This window comes from Sinocyclocheilus anshuiensis, unplaced genomic scaffold (assembly GCF_001515605.1).
Source record: "Sinocyclocheilus anshuiensis isolate Anshui unplaced genomic scaffold, SAMN03320099.WGS_v1.1 scaffold1165, whole genome shotgun sequence".
In the NCBI taxonomy this organism is placed as follows: domain Eukaryota; kingdom Metazoa; phylum Chordata; class Actinopteri; order Cypriniformes; family Cyprinidae; genus Sinocyclocheilus; species Sinocyclocheilus anshuiensis.
Window position 1 is genome coordinate 476157 of NW_015554150.1, and position 17443 is coordinate 493599.

A 17443-nucleotide genomic window follows, 5' to 3' on the forward strand; every position below is an offset into this window, starting at 1 on the left:
ATATTAACTTCTTGTTTATTGAACTGTTCTATAAAATCAATATCACATTTATAATCATGCTGACTTTTGGAGACAAAACGGCACTTTTCGTGTGATATTAACTATATGAAATGATATAAATATATACATTTTCTGCCCCATATCTTGAATTATGTGATAATTCTAAATGCATTTTAATAGACTGATTAATGCAGAGAGAACGCACTATAAATGTGCATGCGCACTCACTAGTCTAACCTACTAGACTTCATCACCTAATGTATGCGCGCATTCTGTAGGTGTTTTGTTTGCTTTTCGCGATATTCTTGATAATATCAAATCGCACATCCTCAAAACAACAATTACGATATTATCGCAGACCATACATATTGCATTTTTGCCCCATTTGTGTTGTTTTACTACTTACACAATTATTTCAAGTGTAAAACATTGTTATTTACAATATACAGCCTGGTTCATAATTAAGACTTTCTTGTACAATTTAATATTTTTTAAGGCCTTAAATTTGATACAACTAAATGTAAGACTTTTTAAGACCCGCGGAAACCCTGTAATTTATAAGCATGTATGCCAGTAATTTTTTGACCAGGAATGTAACAAAAAGTGTAAAAAAAAATAAATAAAATAAAACCCAAAGTACAAAAACTATCATTTTTGTTGTCACACCCTGTGTGAGGTAAATTCAACAAGTTTTAGTCCAATGCGATAACATTAACTAGCATTTTTGGGAAAAAGAAAATCCTCTCTGGGTCGAAATGACTGGAACATTAAAAGTTTAAATTAAAATGTGAAAAACATAAAACTACAACTAAAGCAAGACTATTTAGAAGATTAACACTGTTTTTTTCTCACTTTATTTGCAGAATATTAAAATGTAATGGGGAAAGCATGGCAGACTAGTACGGTTCAGGCAAATCTGTGTGCAACGGGCTTCTAGATCAGCCTAGTTTAACAACTAACCTCCTCTGCTGGATCTCCTGGTACTCCACACGCTTCTGCAGTCTCCAGGCTTCCCGCTCCTCAGAGGTGGATTCACAGCTGTAGTAGTGCAGCAGGAAGGGCCACACTTCACCACGGATGGATGGGTCGATGCCCCCGAAGAAGATCGCCTGAGAGAACAAAGACATTGGGTCAGTTGAAATGGCTGTCAGAATAAATCACATCATACCAAAACCTCTAAGCATGACCTGAATGCACACTTCAGACAACATTGCTACAACAAGAGCATAATGCCATTCAAATATAAAGCACTGAAAAGACCAATTTAGAGAAGTAATGTCTGAGAACAGCTGTCCGTCAGTCTGACCTTCCTGAGCTTGTACTCCTCCACCACCTGTCCGTTGTTGTTGAGATGCCGAAGCCAAGAGCTGACGTCCAGCCGCCGATACAGACGCTCCTCTGGGTGCATCTCTGCAGACGGTAATGTGGGTCTACGGATAGAAAACTGCATACATGACTTCTCATCTGACACCTGGAGCGGGAAGAGGGTGATACAGGACAGAAAAACACTGCATGAACAATACAGTCGACATGAATAATACAGACATATAAACACATTAAAGACAACAAGAATTCAAAATGGAGCCTATTAACTTTCTGAATCAATATCGCTAGCCTTATTCATGTTATTCTAAAGAAAAAAAAAAGTTTCTCCATCAGTGAAAAGATTGTGCTTTTCTGCTCACATAAATAGGGCTGTGCATGCTTAATAATATGGTAATATGTAATATGCCCATATTTCTATTAATAAATATTAATATTATTAATATATTATTATTGAATAAAATTGTGATCCCACTATTTATGATACAACCTAATACTGACCTATAAAATCAATAAAAAAAAATTTTTTTGTATAAAAATTAAATGTGTTGGACCATATGTGATTTTTTTAATGTTTATTATTCAATTTTTAAGAATTTAATTTAATTTTCCATATTTAACTATTTAATTTAAGGCAAGAAATACTACCGTTCAAACGTTTGAGATCAGTAGTTTTTTTTTATTTTTTTTAAGAAAATAAATTAATACTTTTTTTCCACAAGAAAGCATTAAAGACTTTTAATTGATACAAAAAACTATTTCAAATAAATGCTGTTTGAACTTTCTATTCATCAAATGCTGAAAAAAAAAAAAATCTCAGTTTCCACAAAAATATTAAGCAGCACAACCGTTGTCAACATTGATGATAGTAAGAAATGTTTCTTGAGCGGCAAATCAGCATATCAGAATGATTTCTGAAGGATCATGTGACACTGAAGACTGGAGTAATGGCTGCTTTCCCATCACAGGAATAAATTACATCTTAAAATACATTAAAATAAAGTTATTTTAAATTGTAATAATATTTCACAATATTACTGTCTGTACTGTATGTTTGATCAAATGATCAAAAACATGAAAAAAATCTTACAGACCGCAAACTTTTGAGCATTAGTGTATATGAGAGTGTGTGCCTTGCATATAAATGTGTCAAACTGATGATCTGTTTGTTAGACTCTCCAGACCTGGTCTTTGAGCTGAGTCTCCCTGCAGCATTTCCACTGCTGAAACACCTCAGCCAGTTTATCCAGCCCTGTGTGGTGGAAGTGAAGGATCTTGTACTGGCTCTCTCTGCTGGCGATGACCAGCTGGCCACAGGTGCAGGCTTCATCGCTGGAACACACACATGAAACACAAACACTTTCACAAGGCTGGCCTGGGCGCAAGACCACATCCTGGAGATCAAGGGGAAAATGAACAGTGATACGAGTTCACTAAAGGACCAGGATGCCCTTTTCTGTCCCTGTGAGTAAGTTATGATGATTTCTCTATTGTTTGCACTGACTTTTTGTCAGTAATGACATTTGTTATGTTGTATTTCCTCTTCATAAAAGGACTATTAATGTATATTTTCCATAAACCACAGAAACCTTCAATTTTTATTCACAGCAAAGAAATATTTTAAAGGGGTCATATGATGCTTTTTTAAAGATCATTATTTTGTGTATTTGGTGTAACAGAATATGTTGACATGCTTTAATGTTCAAAAAACACATTATTTTTCAAATACTGTACATTATTGTAGGAAAACTTGAAATCGCATCATATGACCCCTTTAATATCTTGAACAAAATCAGCCTGAGGTTAAGGAATAACGATTTATAACTTGCAGCTATAGCTATAGCTAAATTCCCTAAAATGAGAACGGTAATATAATACAAGGAGGTGAATTAAATATATGAGGTGTTTCATAAAACAAAGACTTATGAAAATGATTTAACACAACAGTGTATTTAATTTATTAAGCTATTTAAATAGGGTGACATAAGTTTTAAAAAGCACAGATAAAGAGGAGAGATATTAAAAAGAATTTAAAATAAATGTATGGATATTAAAATAAATTCTAAACTCTTCTAGGATCTCCTCTGACCTGAAGAAGAGACGCAGTGACCTCATGTGGCCCAGGTCAACTCTGAACACCCCACATAATTGCTCTAATGCCATGACCTTCTGCTGCTCCTCCCACCGAACTCCCTGTGATTGGCTGCTTTCGGAGGGGGCGTGGCTGTCCAGGCTGGAGGCGGAGCTTGCAGAGTGAGCCATGGGTTCATCGCACTCCCTGGAATTAATGGTATCTCTATTAATACTAATGTAATTAAAAGGAGAAAAGTGATCAAATACTAATTGTGATAGATGAACACTGCTTGAAAGTTGAATTTTCTTTTTTCTTTATTTTTCTGTTTTCTGTAAAGCTGCTATAGAACAATGTGTATTAAATGTTTCTACATTACAGTTAGGCGTGATCTGTTATCAGAGGTGACTGTGTCACAGTTCTGTCCACATGGCAGAAATGTACAGTTTATAGAAATGTAGATTATACAAATCATGGAGTTAGTTAATGTCACACTTTCATTTAAGCAGAAACAGTGAACATATTAAAGCAATGATTACATGATGTGGCAATGATGATTAGAATCTGTATTGTAAAAAGCGCTATATAAACAAATTGAACTGAAATTTAAGATAGGTGGAAGTCACAATTATCTAATTATTTTTGCAATTACATTAGGTGTCAATAATGCAGAAAAGAAAATGCCATTTGCAACCCACCTAACTCTTGCAGTACAATGCATTCATGAATAAAACTGGATATTTAATGAAAATGAATTGGGAATTGACTGGACTGTGAAATTACATGCAATAATTGAGAATTTGCTAAAACTAAGGGCTATTGGTTAACATAGATATTAAACTACAACCCAAAGTCGTGCATGTGACGTCAACCAAAAAGTAATTTCAGATGTGAAATCAAAAGATAAACGACAAATGCTTTTTCTTTTGAAATAACACTGAATAATTAGACCAGAAATGTGTATTAAATATAAATTTAATGTTTATTTATCATTTAAAATTGCCTTTAAGAGACTAAAAGTATGGAATAAAAAAAAAGAATATTTTCTAAAAAAAATAAAAAATAAATAAATGAATAAAATTCATTTAAAAATACAACTCAATTCTAATTTCATTTGATTAGTCTTTTCTATCAAGTTAATTAACTGTTATCTTTCTGAAGCCCTTTTGATAAGCTCTACATGACATCTTAATTCAGCTGCTCTCTCTACTGTAAACCTGCACATCAATTCATTCATTCTGCCCTGTGTTTTTAGTGTGAAACTTAGCGACAGCTGGAGGTATGGATACGCGTGTGTGTGAGAGAGGACACTGGAAGTGAAGAGGAATGAAAGGAATGTTGAGAGGTTATTGTGCTGGCAGGAGCCGAGCAGAGACACAAATCAAGCAGCCTGGCAGCCAATTTCCCATGACAGCCCTCCTCTCTCTCTCACTGTGAGCATATCTCCCTGTAACTGTCTCTCGACCTCTCATGTAGCCAGAGCTGTAACCTGAACCGTGGGACCTCTGCTTCTCTCTCACACTCGTCTTTTTCTCGAACAGAGCACGTCTAACAGGCCAAAAGCACCTCCAGACACGTCCCCTGTCATAGATCCAATGTGGCAGCCGAAGGTTTATAGGTCATGTGGTATTTGAGAGGTCTTTCGGAGTCCACACTACAGCAGGATCACACACATGAGGCCATATGGCGGGCTGAGGCCGTGACAGACAGCGCACGGTGCAAAGTTACATCTCATGTTCTTTACAGACCCTTGTTTTCTATTCTGCAAGCCGTTAAACGGTGGCTTTGCCAAACAGGAAAAATAAGGTGACTAAACTGAAATAACCAGCTAGATAGACAGGTAGAAGTTAGTTGGTTCAATGGTTAGATAGATGTTTGTTAGGAACTGAACTAACCAACTAGATGGATAAATTTAATTGGTTAATTAGTTAGATGGATAGGAACAAAGATGTTAGTTAGGAACAGGATAAACAGGAGAAAGTAAGGTAAATGTAAGGTAAACTAACCAACTAGATGGATAAAGTTGGTTGATTGGTTGGTTAGTTAGTTAGTTAGGAAGATAGATAAATGTATACCTATATAGATGTTAGTTAAGAACAGAAGAAAAATAAGGTAACTAAACTGAACTAACCAATATGGACAGATAGAAGTTAGTTGGTTCAGTGGTTAGATGGATAGCCACATAGATGTTTGTTAGGAACAGGAACATTTATGGTAACTGAACTGAACTAACCAACCAACCAGATGGATAAAGTTAGTTGGTTGTAAGATGGTTGTAAGTTAGTTAGTAAGATAGATAGGCACAAAGATGTTAGGAACAGGATGAACATAAGAAAATAAGGTACCTAAACTGAACTAACCAACTAGATAGAAGTTATTTGGTTGATTGGTTAGTTCAATAGACAGATAGCCATATAAATGTTAGTTAGGAATAGGAGAAATATGAGGACATTAGGTAACTAAATCAAACCGTCCAAATGGATAGATAGAAATTAGTTGGATGATTGGCTAATTAGTTGGGTAGATGGATGAATAGCCACATAGATGTTTGCTAGGAACAGGAGAAAAGGGATAAAATAAGGTAACTAAATTGAACAACCAACTAGATGGACAGATAGAAGTTAGTTGGTTCAATGGTTAGATGATTGGATGGATAGCCACATAGATGTTTGTTAGGAACAGGACAAATTATAGTAACTGAACTGAACTAACCAACTAGATGGATAAAGTTAGTTGTTTGATTAGTTAGTTAGATGGATAGGCACAAAGATGTTAGTAAGGAACAGGATAAACAGGAGAAAGTATAAGGTAAATGTACTAAACTATCAAACTAGATGGATAAAGTTAGTTGGTTGATTGGTTAGTTAGTTAGTTAGTTAGGAAGATAGATAAATGTAAACCCCTATAGATGTTAGTTAAGAATATGAGAAAATAAGGTAACTAAACTGAAGTTACCAACTAGATGGACAGAGAGAAATTAGTTGGTTGAATGGTTAGTTCAATAGACGGATAGCCATATAAAATGTTAGTTAGGAACAAACATGAGGAAATAAGGTAACTAAATTTAACCAACTAAACTGATAGATAGAAATTAGTCAGTTGATTGGTTAATTAGTTGGATAGATGGATGAATAGCCACATGTTTGCTAGGAACAGGAGGAAAAGAATCAAACAAAGTAACTATATTGAACTAACCAACTAGTTGGACAGATATAAGTTAGTTGGTTGATTAGTTAGTTGAATAGATGGATGGATAGGCACAAAGATGTTAGTTAGGAACAGGAGAAATGAAGGTAACTAAACTGAACTAACCAACTAGATGGATAAAGTTAATTTGTTGAGTAGTTAGTTAGATGGCTAGATGGATGAACAGCCACATACAGTACAGTAGATGTTAGTAGATGTAAGGAACAGGAGAAACGGGAGAAAATGAGGAGACTAAACTGAACTAAGTAAATAGATGGACAGATACAAGTTAGTTGGATAGACGGATAGTCACATAAATGTTAGTTAGGAACCTGATAAATATGAGGAAATAAAGTAACTAAATTGAACCAACCAACCAAATTAATAGATAGAAGTTAGTTGGTTTATTGGTTAGTTATTTGGAAAGATAGAAATATAACCACATCAGTGTTAGTTAGGACAGGAGAAATATGAGAAAATAAATGTAAATAAACTGATGGACAGATAAGTTAGTTGGATGAATGGTTAGATAGTTGGGTAGATGGATAGCCAAATAAATGTTAGTTAAGAACATGAGAAAATAAGTTAACGATAGATAGATAGATAGATAGATAGATAGATAGATAGATAGATAGATAGATAGATTTAATTTCTGTGTGGCCGGCCATCCATCTGTGTTATAGGTGGTAACTCTGAGAGTTTGTACTAGTGTGACTTGAGGGAAGTTTTTCCAGGTACTGAACTCCCGCTGGGACAGGCACTACCTCTCAGGGACTGTTTATTACATCACACTGAAACAAATGCCCCAGAGCCAGAGCTGTCAAACACTTAACACATTACATCATCCTCAAGTAAAACATGACCACAATGGGACATGATCTACAGTTTTTCCACCTCTGCCATCCACATGGCTTGGTTTCACCTCTAGTTTTGTATTTTTTCTATTTTCACCATTTACTCTAATGAAATACACAGGCATATTGAAAAATAAGCTAATTTCTCATACTAAGACCCCAGCCAATCATAGAGATAAAAAAATAAAAAAAAAAATAAAAAAAATCACAGACAGGATGGAAATTATCATTAAAAACACCAAAAATCTACAAAGGTGAAGTATATGGAACAGACACCAAAGATTTAAACCCTACATTGAGCCAAACCACATCAAGGGAGAAGATGAAAAACGACAGAGAAGGAGGGGGAAAAAAATCAACTAGTAGGGAAAAGTGCAAGATTGAGAAAGCAGAGGAAGAAAACTTTACAGGCAGAATAAAAGAGAAGTCAAACATAAACATTGAAGGATTCACAGAGGAAGTGGAAGCCAGAAAAGAAATGGCAAAAAAAAACAGGCCAAAGAGAGCGTTCTCCACTCAAAGGAACAGAGAGGAATGAAGCCATTCATCACAAACTCAGTCAAACACAAACCACTGATGTTTATGATCTGATGGCAGCTCATGTCCCGGCCTCACCCCCGCAGCTCAAGCCAAATAACAAAGGGAGGAAATCATGCTGAAAGAGGGAATGTTAGATGAAGCAGCTGGGGGAAGGAATCTGTATTAGATCACAGACGGACTCTCACTGCCAACCTGCTGAAAGCTGCACTTCTCTCGCTCTCCCTCTCAAGCATATCGCCCAGTAATGTGGCCACCTTGTGGCGAATGTGTGAACAGTGGAACAGTGGAGAATTACAAGTATAACATTCAGAATGACAATTTACAAGTATACTAAACGAAAATATTTTGAAGAATGTTGGTAACCAAACAGTTGCTGGTAGCCACTGACTTTCATAGTATGGAAAGAAAAAATACTATGGAAGTTCAGCAGAAGTTCCTGTAAATGACGACAATTTTTGGGTGAACCCTTTATCCCTTTAAGTAAGATTAATAAATACGTGTACAAATATAAATATGTCTGAAAAAGACATTATTGTACAATGCCTTTTTTTTTTTTTAAAGAACTGTTCAGCAAGGATGCATTAAACTGGTCAAAAGTGACATTTTTATTTTGTAACTCATAATGTAACAAAAGATTTCTGTTTTAAGTAAATGTTGTTCTTTTGAACTTTCTAATCAAAAAATCCTGATAAAAATCATAGTTTAAAAAATTAAGCAGCATAACTGTTTTCAGCATTGATAATAATAATAAATGTTTCTTGAGCAGCATATCAGCATATCAGAATGATTTCTGAAGGATCATGTGACACTGAAGACTGGAGTAATGATGATGAAAATGAAAATATTTTGAAGAATGTTGGTAACCAAACAGTTGCTGGTAGCCACTGACTTTCATAGTATGGAAAGAAAAAATACTATGGAAGTTCAGCAGAAGTTCCTGTAAATGACGACAATTTTTGGGTGAACCCTTTATCCCTTTAAGTAAGATTAATAAATACGTGTACAAATATAAATATGTCTGAAAAAGACATTATTGTACAATGCATGCCATTTCACATGCTATTATTTTAAAATGGCATGCAGCATACAATACTGTGCAGTATGCAGTAGTCATGCTGGTATTACATTACAAACACTGGTTGTGAAAAACTGTTGTCCACAAAACCGTTCATTATAAAATATCATTACATCTGTGCTAACACTTATGGGAGATGGTCTGTGATCACAGGATGCTGTAGTAGCGGTTCAGAACAGGAACACATGATGCTGTGTAATAAGCCATGCTGAGCTGATCTATGAATTATGAATAAGCTCTGAGCAGCTCCTCTTTCTACACACATACCTGCAGCAGTCGCAGCATGTACATGACAGACACATGCTAACATTAACATCCACTGAAAACACCTGCTGTATGCTGCGCTACAACTTCAGTTGAAAAGGTTACATGGTCTAGTAAGTTGATAAAAAGACATTATTATCTGAAATAAATAATACATAAGTTATCAGGTACCATAAATTCACACTGCAGATTCTGCCAAAATGCCATGCTTATAGTTTTTACTATTGCAAAATCATAATATAAACTACCGTTCAAACGTTTGGGGTTAGATATATATATATATATATATATATATATAAAAGAAAAGTGACATTTTTATTTTGTAACTCATAATGTAACAAAAGATTTCTGTTTTAAGTAAATGTTGTTCTTTTGAACTTTCTAATCAAAAAATCCTGATAAAAATCATAGTTTAAAAAATTAAGCAGCATAACTGTTTTCAGCATTGATAATAATAATAAATGTTTCTTGAGCAGCATATCAGCATATCAGAATGATTTCTGAAGGATCATGTGACACTGAAGACTGGAGTAATGATGCTGAAAATTCAGCTTTACATCACAGGAATAAATTACATTTTAAAATATACTCCAATAGAAAACAGTTTGATTTAATTGCATAATATTATAGTTTTAATGAATTATTGTTCAATTGAAAGCAGCCTTGGTGAGACTTCTTTCAAAAATATTTAGAAAAATCTTCCTGACTCTAAACTTTTGAATGCTATTATATACATAAACCATTTTAATTCATGTTTTATTTCTGTTCTTTATCAAAAATATTACAAAAAACTAAATATGCATTCTATATATTATTAACTACAATAAAATGCTGTACATCTGCCAATTCAGAAAGAACAGCTAAAAAAGCAGTTATGCAGGGAAAATGTGAAGTTTTATAAATCCATTTGTCACACCGAAGGCCATTTAATATGAACCAGTGAAGACAAAACGGTGACAAACTAAAAAAAAAAAGAAAAAACTAGTAAACTAACTTACCTAAAATACACATTTTAACCTAAAATCTTAAAGGGCACATCAGATGCATCTGCCACAAGTTGGTATGATTCCTTAGAGTCTTCCTGAAATGTCTGCAATGTTAAATGTTAAAATTCCTCAATGGTCGTGTAAAACAACACCCTTTTTAGCTTGTCAAAAACAGCTCTGTTCACTGCAACCCATTTCGGTGCATGTCTCTTTAAATGATAATGAGCTACAGCTCACCCCACCCCTCTCTGTCACACCGAAGGCCATTTAATATGAACCAGTGAACACAAAACGGTGAAAAACTAAAAAAAAAAAAGAAAAAACTAGTAAACTAACTTACCTAAAATACACATTTTAACCTAAAATCTTAAAGGGCACATCAGATGCATCTGCCACAAGTTGGTATGATTCCTTAGAGTCTTCCTGAAATGTCTGCAATGTTAAATGTTAAAATTCCTCAATGGTCGTGTAAAACAACACCCTTTTTAGCCTGTCAAAAACAGCTCTGTTCACTGCAACCCATTTCGGTGCATGTCTCTTTAAATGATAATGAGCTACAGCTCACCCCACCCCTCTCTTCCATTTTTTGTGTATTCGTTTTTTTACCATCAAAAACAAAACTAATCCACTGCGTCCTTAGTGGCTCTGATGTCGGGAGAAAACAAAGACTCTTATGTTCACTTTTACATCCAACTACAAAACCCCTGCATTGCTTACGAGACATTGTTGTCACTACAGCTGCTCAAACGCGGAGAAAATGGCAGACAGCGTATAACTGGCTGCAGACGGAAATATGCAAATATGGGACAGTCCGTCAGCGGCCGTGGGTGGGGCTTGAGTGATATGATGTCAAAAAATCAAAACGGCTTGATAATCGAGATGGTTTAGGTTTTTTGGAAATTAAAAAAAAAAGGAGTGAATGGATTTTTATCATTGTAGGGTGGTTGTGTCCAGACACTGCTAAGACACATTTATATGCAAACACCATGTAAAAGTGAATTTTGCATCCGATGTCCCTTTAAAACGAACTGAAAACAAGGACACATGGATACATTCAACTCCCCTCACACATTTCTATCAGGTGTGTGTATTTATCTCACCTGCTCTCATTATCCAGGAAGACAGAGCTGCTGCTCTCGCCCAGAGCCTCGCTGACCGGTGACAGGCAGAAGGGCGAGGAGAAGGTGTCCGAGTCTGAGCCGAGGGTGCTGTCCCGACTCACCTCGTCCGCAGAGAGCTCGCAGGAGCCTTCATCGCCCTCTTCCAAAAACTGCTGGTTCTGCAGGGCCGGCTCTGGCCCCTCTTCATCCTCCTCTTCCTCGGGGGCGGGCGGCGGGCGAGTGTGGCTCCGGTGGGCTCGGTGGCGGGGGTTGCGGCGGACAGGTGAGCTTTCAGGCGTGATGTAACGGAGTGCCTCCTCGTCCTGCCGCTGGATGCGAGAGTTGGGCACCCAGGTGAGGATGAGGGTTGAGCCGAGGGTCTCATCTTTCTCCAGGTGCACACAAAGGTATCCTGAAAGCGAACACAGTCAGAAAAACTCAAAAACCGGCAGACTCTACGCTGATTGGCTGGCTTCATGCAACTTGCCGGGGTCATGGTGTGTCGGGATTAAAGGCATCAAAATAAAAATAAAAAAAGTTTTATTTGAGGTATGTTGTAGCAAGGTTAGCTGTTAACTAGACATCCACAAGCAGAACTACACCTTATAAGCACTCTGTGACTACTGAATTTTTACATTTTTATTTTACAGATTTTTCCAATATTTTTGAAATACACAAAATATTAATAGAATAAAAAAAAAACACTGTAAATGTACATCAAATATCTAAAGCAACATGAAAAACTGTGAAATCATAATATTTCTGTTTTTTGAAGAAAATTTTGTTTTTCACATTAAAAATAAATTTACAAATTTATCATTTCACAAGTATTTTTTTTTTACTTAATATATAAAACTCTAGATTAACACTGTAAATGCATTTTAAAATTAGACATAATTTGTGAAAACTAACAGGAAAAATCTGCATTGGTTCTGCAATTTTAATATAGTAATATATAAAAGAATTTTATGTGAAATAATCATATCTTATGACTTTTGGACCAATAGAAATTCTGATCACTTACACTACCGGTCCGGAGTTTATGGTCCGTAGGATTTTTTTTTAATAAAAGCAATTAATACTTTTATTCAATATGGATGCATCAAATTGATCAAAAGTAACAGACAACTAATTTATGATGTTACAAAAGATTTCTACTTCATAAATTCTGCTCTTTCAATCCTTCTACTCATGAAAGAATCCTGAAAAATAAAAAATGTATCAAAGTTTCCACAAAATTATTAAGCAGCACAACTGTTTCTGCTGAAAATTCAGCTTTGTCATCACAGGAATAATTTAGTTTAAAATAAAATCAAATAACATAAAACAAAATGAAATAAAATAAAATTATTTCATTTTACAATATTACTTTTTTTTTTTTTTATCAAATAAATGCAGCTTCTTTCAAAACATAAAAAAAAAACATAAAGAGGTCATATGACGCTCCTAAAAAAAGAACATTATTTTGTGAATTTGGTGTAATGAAATGTGTTTATGGGGTTTAAGGTTAAAAAAAACACATTATTTTCCACATACTGTACATTATTGTTTCTCCTCTATGCCCCGCCTTTCTGAAACGCATCGATTTTTACAAAGCTCATCGTTCTGAAAAGTGAGGTGTGCTCTGATTGGCCAGCTATCTAGTGTGTTGTGATTGGCCGAATACCTCAAGCGTGTGACGGAAATGTTACGCCCCTTACCATACTGTGATGCCGTGTCCCGGCGCGACGAGACAAAACCAATAAAACTCATTACAAACGAGGCATTTGTTGCATCCAGTGGGGACATAATTACGGATTATAATGACTTTATACTGTCTTTTTACGCGTTGCGTTGCATCATGCTGCGTAAACAAAACCATGTCTGCATTTGTGATCAGAGAAACGACAAACAACAAGCGCTACTCTACACTGCTCAAAACATGTGGGGACGTGTTTAAACAAGGCGTTTTAGGAGGGCGTGGACCAGTCTTAACTTTTATAAAGAATATCTCTTTGGGTTTGAGACTTTAGTCTTTGCAACTTTAGGGATCTTATCTATTCATGAACAGCTTGTAACACGCCAAAGAGAAAGGAAAACTTGAAATCGCATCATATGACCCCTTTAACAACTCTTTTGAAGGGTACTGCATCTAAGCAGGGCTCAACAATATGGACTTGTCTTATTGTAATATATAAAATCAGTAGATTTTCAGTTGCCCTGCCAACATTTTTACTAGTGTGAATAATACATCATTTTTATTTATGTATATAAATTTATAGCTATTTTTTTTTAAATATTCATATTTTTCAAAAAATGATTCTAACCATTTTATTATTTTTATTTAAGTTAACAAAAGAAAAAAGTCTGCAACAAACTGGAAGTTTTAAAGCTATAATGTAACTCATCACAAAAACATTTATAAAGAGACTTTTGCTGAAAATTTTGACATGTGACGGCAATCCCTAACTGATATGCCCTTAAAGGGTTAGTTCACCCAAAAATGAAAATTAGTCCATAAATTACTCACCCTCAAGTCATCCTAGGTGTATATGACTTTCTTCTTTCAGACGAATCCAGTCGGAGTTATATTAAAAATTGTCTTTTATCTTTCAAGCTGTTTCATGGCACTCAGCGGGTGTTGCATGCATCAGTCCAAAAGAAGTTAAATAAAAAGCGCCCATCCATAAAAAAAAGTGTCTCACACGGCTCCCGGGGGTGAACAAAGGCCTTCTGTAGCGAATCGATGCGTTTTTGTAAGAAAAATGTCCATATTCAAAACGTAATAATCACTTTAATGTAGCTTGCGCTCACTGTTGTACATGGAAGCAGTTCCGGGCGGATGACGTATGGAGGTCAGCTTTGCGGATGCGCCGCTCAGAAGTGACGCACGCGGAAGCGCAGGGGAGAGATCAAAACAAAACAACGGTCACTAATTAGAAGTACAAAACAAGGATTTGTAAAGAAGAATGTCGGAGGATTTCGATGTAAGCCAAGAGGAGACTGGTTTTCCTTTGCTAAAGTAAAGAAACTTTGCTTCCTTTGCTCCTGTTAACAAACGTTGGTTTTCACGAGACTCAAGTTGCAACGCTGAACTTATACGTCATCAGCCCGGAACTGCTTCCGTGTACAACTGTTGCCGCAAGCTACATTAAAGTGATTATTACGTTTTGAATATGGATATTTTTCTTACAAAAACGCATCGATTCGCTACAGAAGGCCTTTGTTCACTCTCCGGAGCCGTGAGACACTTTTTTTTATGGATGGGCGCTTTTTATTTAACTTCTTTTGGACTGATGCATGCAACACCCGCTGAGTGCCGTGAAACAGCTTGAAAGATAAAAGACAATTTTTAATATAACTCCGACTGGATTCGTCTGAAAGAAGAAAGTCATATACACCTAGGATGACTTGAGGGTGAGTAATTTATGGACTAATTTTCATTTTTGGGTGAACTAACCCTTTAACTTGTGAATAAATTAAGTGTTATAAAAACTTTCAGTTTATGGGTGTGTGGTACCTGGGTGATGTTCAGGCAGTCCGGGCAGGGGCTCGGCCGGGTGAACACACACATTGTTCTTGGAGAAGATGATCTCTCCATCCAGCATGGTCCGTGATCCTCCCGTGCCCACGTTAAACGTCAAAAGGTCAGAGGCTTTGGAGGATGCACGTCGCAGGAGTCGACCGAATGACATCTCCTCCAGTGACCGCTCACTGCTCCCATCCTCTGAGACAGAAACAACAAGACAACCTCCAATCAGGTGGCTTCTTACTTTTCGAAGCAATCACATTTACAATTCTCACTTGCCAAACAATAAAAATGATACAATGTAAATGATTCAGAATATCATGAGCTGCATCTCATTTCGGAGGCTGCATTTGTCAGCCACATATATCGAGGCGGTTTCATTTAAGAAAAGTAACGATGATTAAATTGACCTAACTGATCTAATCATGACAAAATATGAATAATATATGAAAGTCACAGTCAATCCATGTCACCTTCTTGAAACTAACTGCATGGTTATTTGTGATTGAGTCACATATAGACACACCTTAAAACAAACAGACACACACAAATGTGCCAACTCACTGGAAAAACCCAAAGCTACGGCTGTGTGCGTAATCCGCTCAACAGACGGAAGCTTAAGTGTGCCAAGTGTTATAAGAAAACACAACATTTACAAAACACTTAACTGCCAGTCTTAATAATGTTTAAATGCTAACAAGCCATTCAAGAAACGGGCAACTTCACATGAAATTTCAAGCAGTGAATGCAGCTATCACTACTGCAGTGCATACTGTAATTATTTTTTAAAAGCCCTAAATCCAAAGTATTCAACTTCAGCGTGTAACTCGTCTTGCTCTGTTTGTGCTACAGTCATGCATGATTCCTCAAATTTTAAAACACTAGTAATTATACACTTGTCAACTTTGTAAATATTTACAGAGGAAAAACTGGGCATCGTACACTAAATGATCTTTGATATCTTCTAAATGGATGGAATCAGAGTCTGAAGGCTGTGACCATCATACACTACGTGATTTTTTTTCTTTTGCGCTCAAAAAGTATTCTCGTAGCTTCGTAAAATTACGGTTGAACCCCTGATGTCACATGGATTATTTTACCGATCTCCTTGCTACGTTTCTGGGCCTTGATCGTGTAAGGACCCTTGCTGTCTATGGGAGGGTCAGAGAGCTCTCAGATTCCATCAAAAATATCTTAATTTGTGAGGTCTTACGGGTTTGGAACAACATGAGGGTGAGTAATTGACAATTTTCATTTTTGGGTGAACTATCCCTTTAAGCCAGTTGCAACTACCTAGCAACCCTAACAACCAAATGGCAATGTAAAAAAAAATTTGTTATAAAATTCTGTAAAAATGTGTCATTCTGCAGGACTCTTTAAGTGCCTTGCAAAAACACTAAAAGGTGATTAAAATGGTTTCAAACTTTTAAAGCATCTAAAACATACACATTCTGTTTCATATTCATACAGTATTTTAACCACAAAAAGCATATTTGTCAACTACTCAAAAACAAATTATGCAACATTCATACAAACCAGAGAAGATGAATAATTGCGAGAAATTTGGCAATTATTATGAACAATAAAATAGCTTTATGGCAAAAAAAGACTCTAGTGAAGTAAACAACTAGTGAAAACACAAGTGAGAACTTCCTGAGAGAACCTCAAGCCTTGTAAAAGGCTTAATTACCAAATAAACCCTATACTATCGAATTCGAGAGAGGAACAAGTCTGTCTGGTAAGTCGCCTTAAGACTTAGAAGTTCAATTTTCCTTCAGTTTTACAGTGACTGTTCAGGTGGATGCAGGGCCGCATGTATCATATGACTATAATTACAGCGCAAACACGACTCCGGTGAATAAACATGCCACATCATAGCACTGGACTAGCAGACACACAGGCCAAATCAGGAGAAAACGAGTGTGTACTATCAGCAGCAGTGAGTGTACTAAGACAGTGTCAGTAGTAGAAGCATGTGTTGTTTCTCCTTGCTGCAATCTCTCGCTCCGGCAGACATCAAGCTCCACACAACAGAACAACTACTTCACAAGGAACGCACTTGAAAATCTACACAGACGATAATCTGCTGTTCAATTCTTGCTATTCAATCTAATATTCTTTAAATGCACAATAATATTACTAAAGGAGTCTCAGCTCACCCAAAAATGAACATTTCCTCCAAAGATGAATGACTTTGCTTCTTCTGTGCAACACAAATGGAATTCTGAAGAATGACCAATGTAATGATTGAATTGCACTAGGCGAGATATGACATGACACTTCTCTAATAATAATCAGTTTCAGAAATGGCAGAACATTTGGTTGCATTTTATTTTTGTCACTTGCCTGGAACAGACAGCGTGAACCCGTCAGAGGCAAATGTGTGTCACCTCTATCAGGCTCTGTCACTGACTACACATAATGTTTGCTAACTAAATGGAGATGGAATGGATCAAAAAAATTAATAAAAATAAAACAACTTTTTTTTCTTAAATTGAATTAAAGGTGCCAGAAGGCTGTTCCAGGTCATTCCAGT

General features: G+C 36.0%; 1 protein-coding gene across 2 annotated transcripts in view; it reads right to left on the minus strand.

Annotated features, from left to right (window-relative positions):
- Window positions 1-15112, minus strand: part of LOC107670685 (TBC1 domain family member 16-like) — a 25359-nt gene extending 10247 nt beyond the window's left edge. For both annotated transcript variants that reach the window (XM_016463370.1, XM_016463369.1), the window contains exons 1-6: window positions 14899-15112; window positions 11400-11811; window positions 3413-3601; window positions 2508-2655; window positions 1307-1471; window positions 961-1109 (exon numbers count right to left, since the gene is read on the minus strand). In XM_016463370.1, coding sequence (XP_016318856.1) covers window positions 961-1109; window positions 1307-1471; window positions 2508-2655; window positions 3413-3601; window positions 11400-11811; window positions 14899-15073 — 1238 coding nt within the window. In that variant the 5' untranslated portion in view covers window positions 15074-15112. The remainder of the gene's footprint in view (window positions 1-960; window positions 1110-1306; window positions 1472-2507; window positions 2656-3412; window positions 3602-11399; window positions 11812-14898) is intronic.
- Between the last annotated feature and the right edge of the window lie 2331 nt (window positions 15113-17443).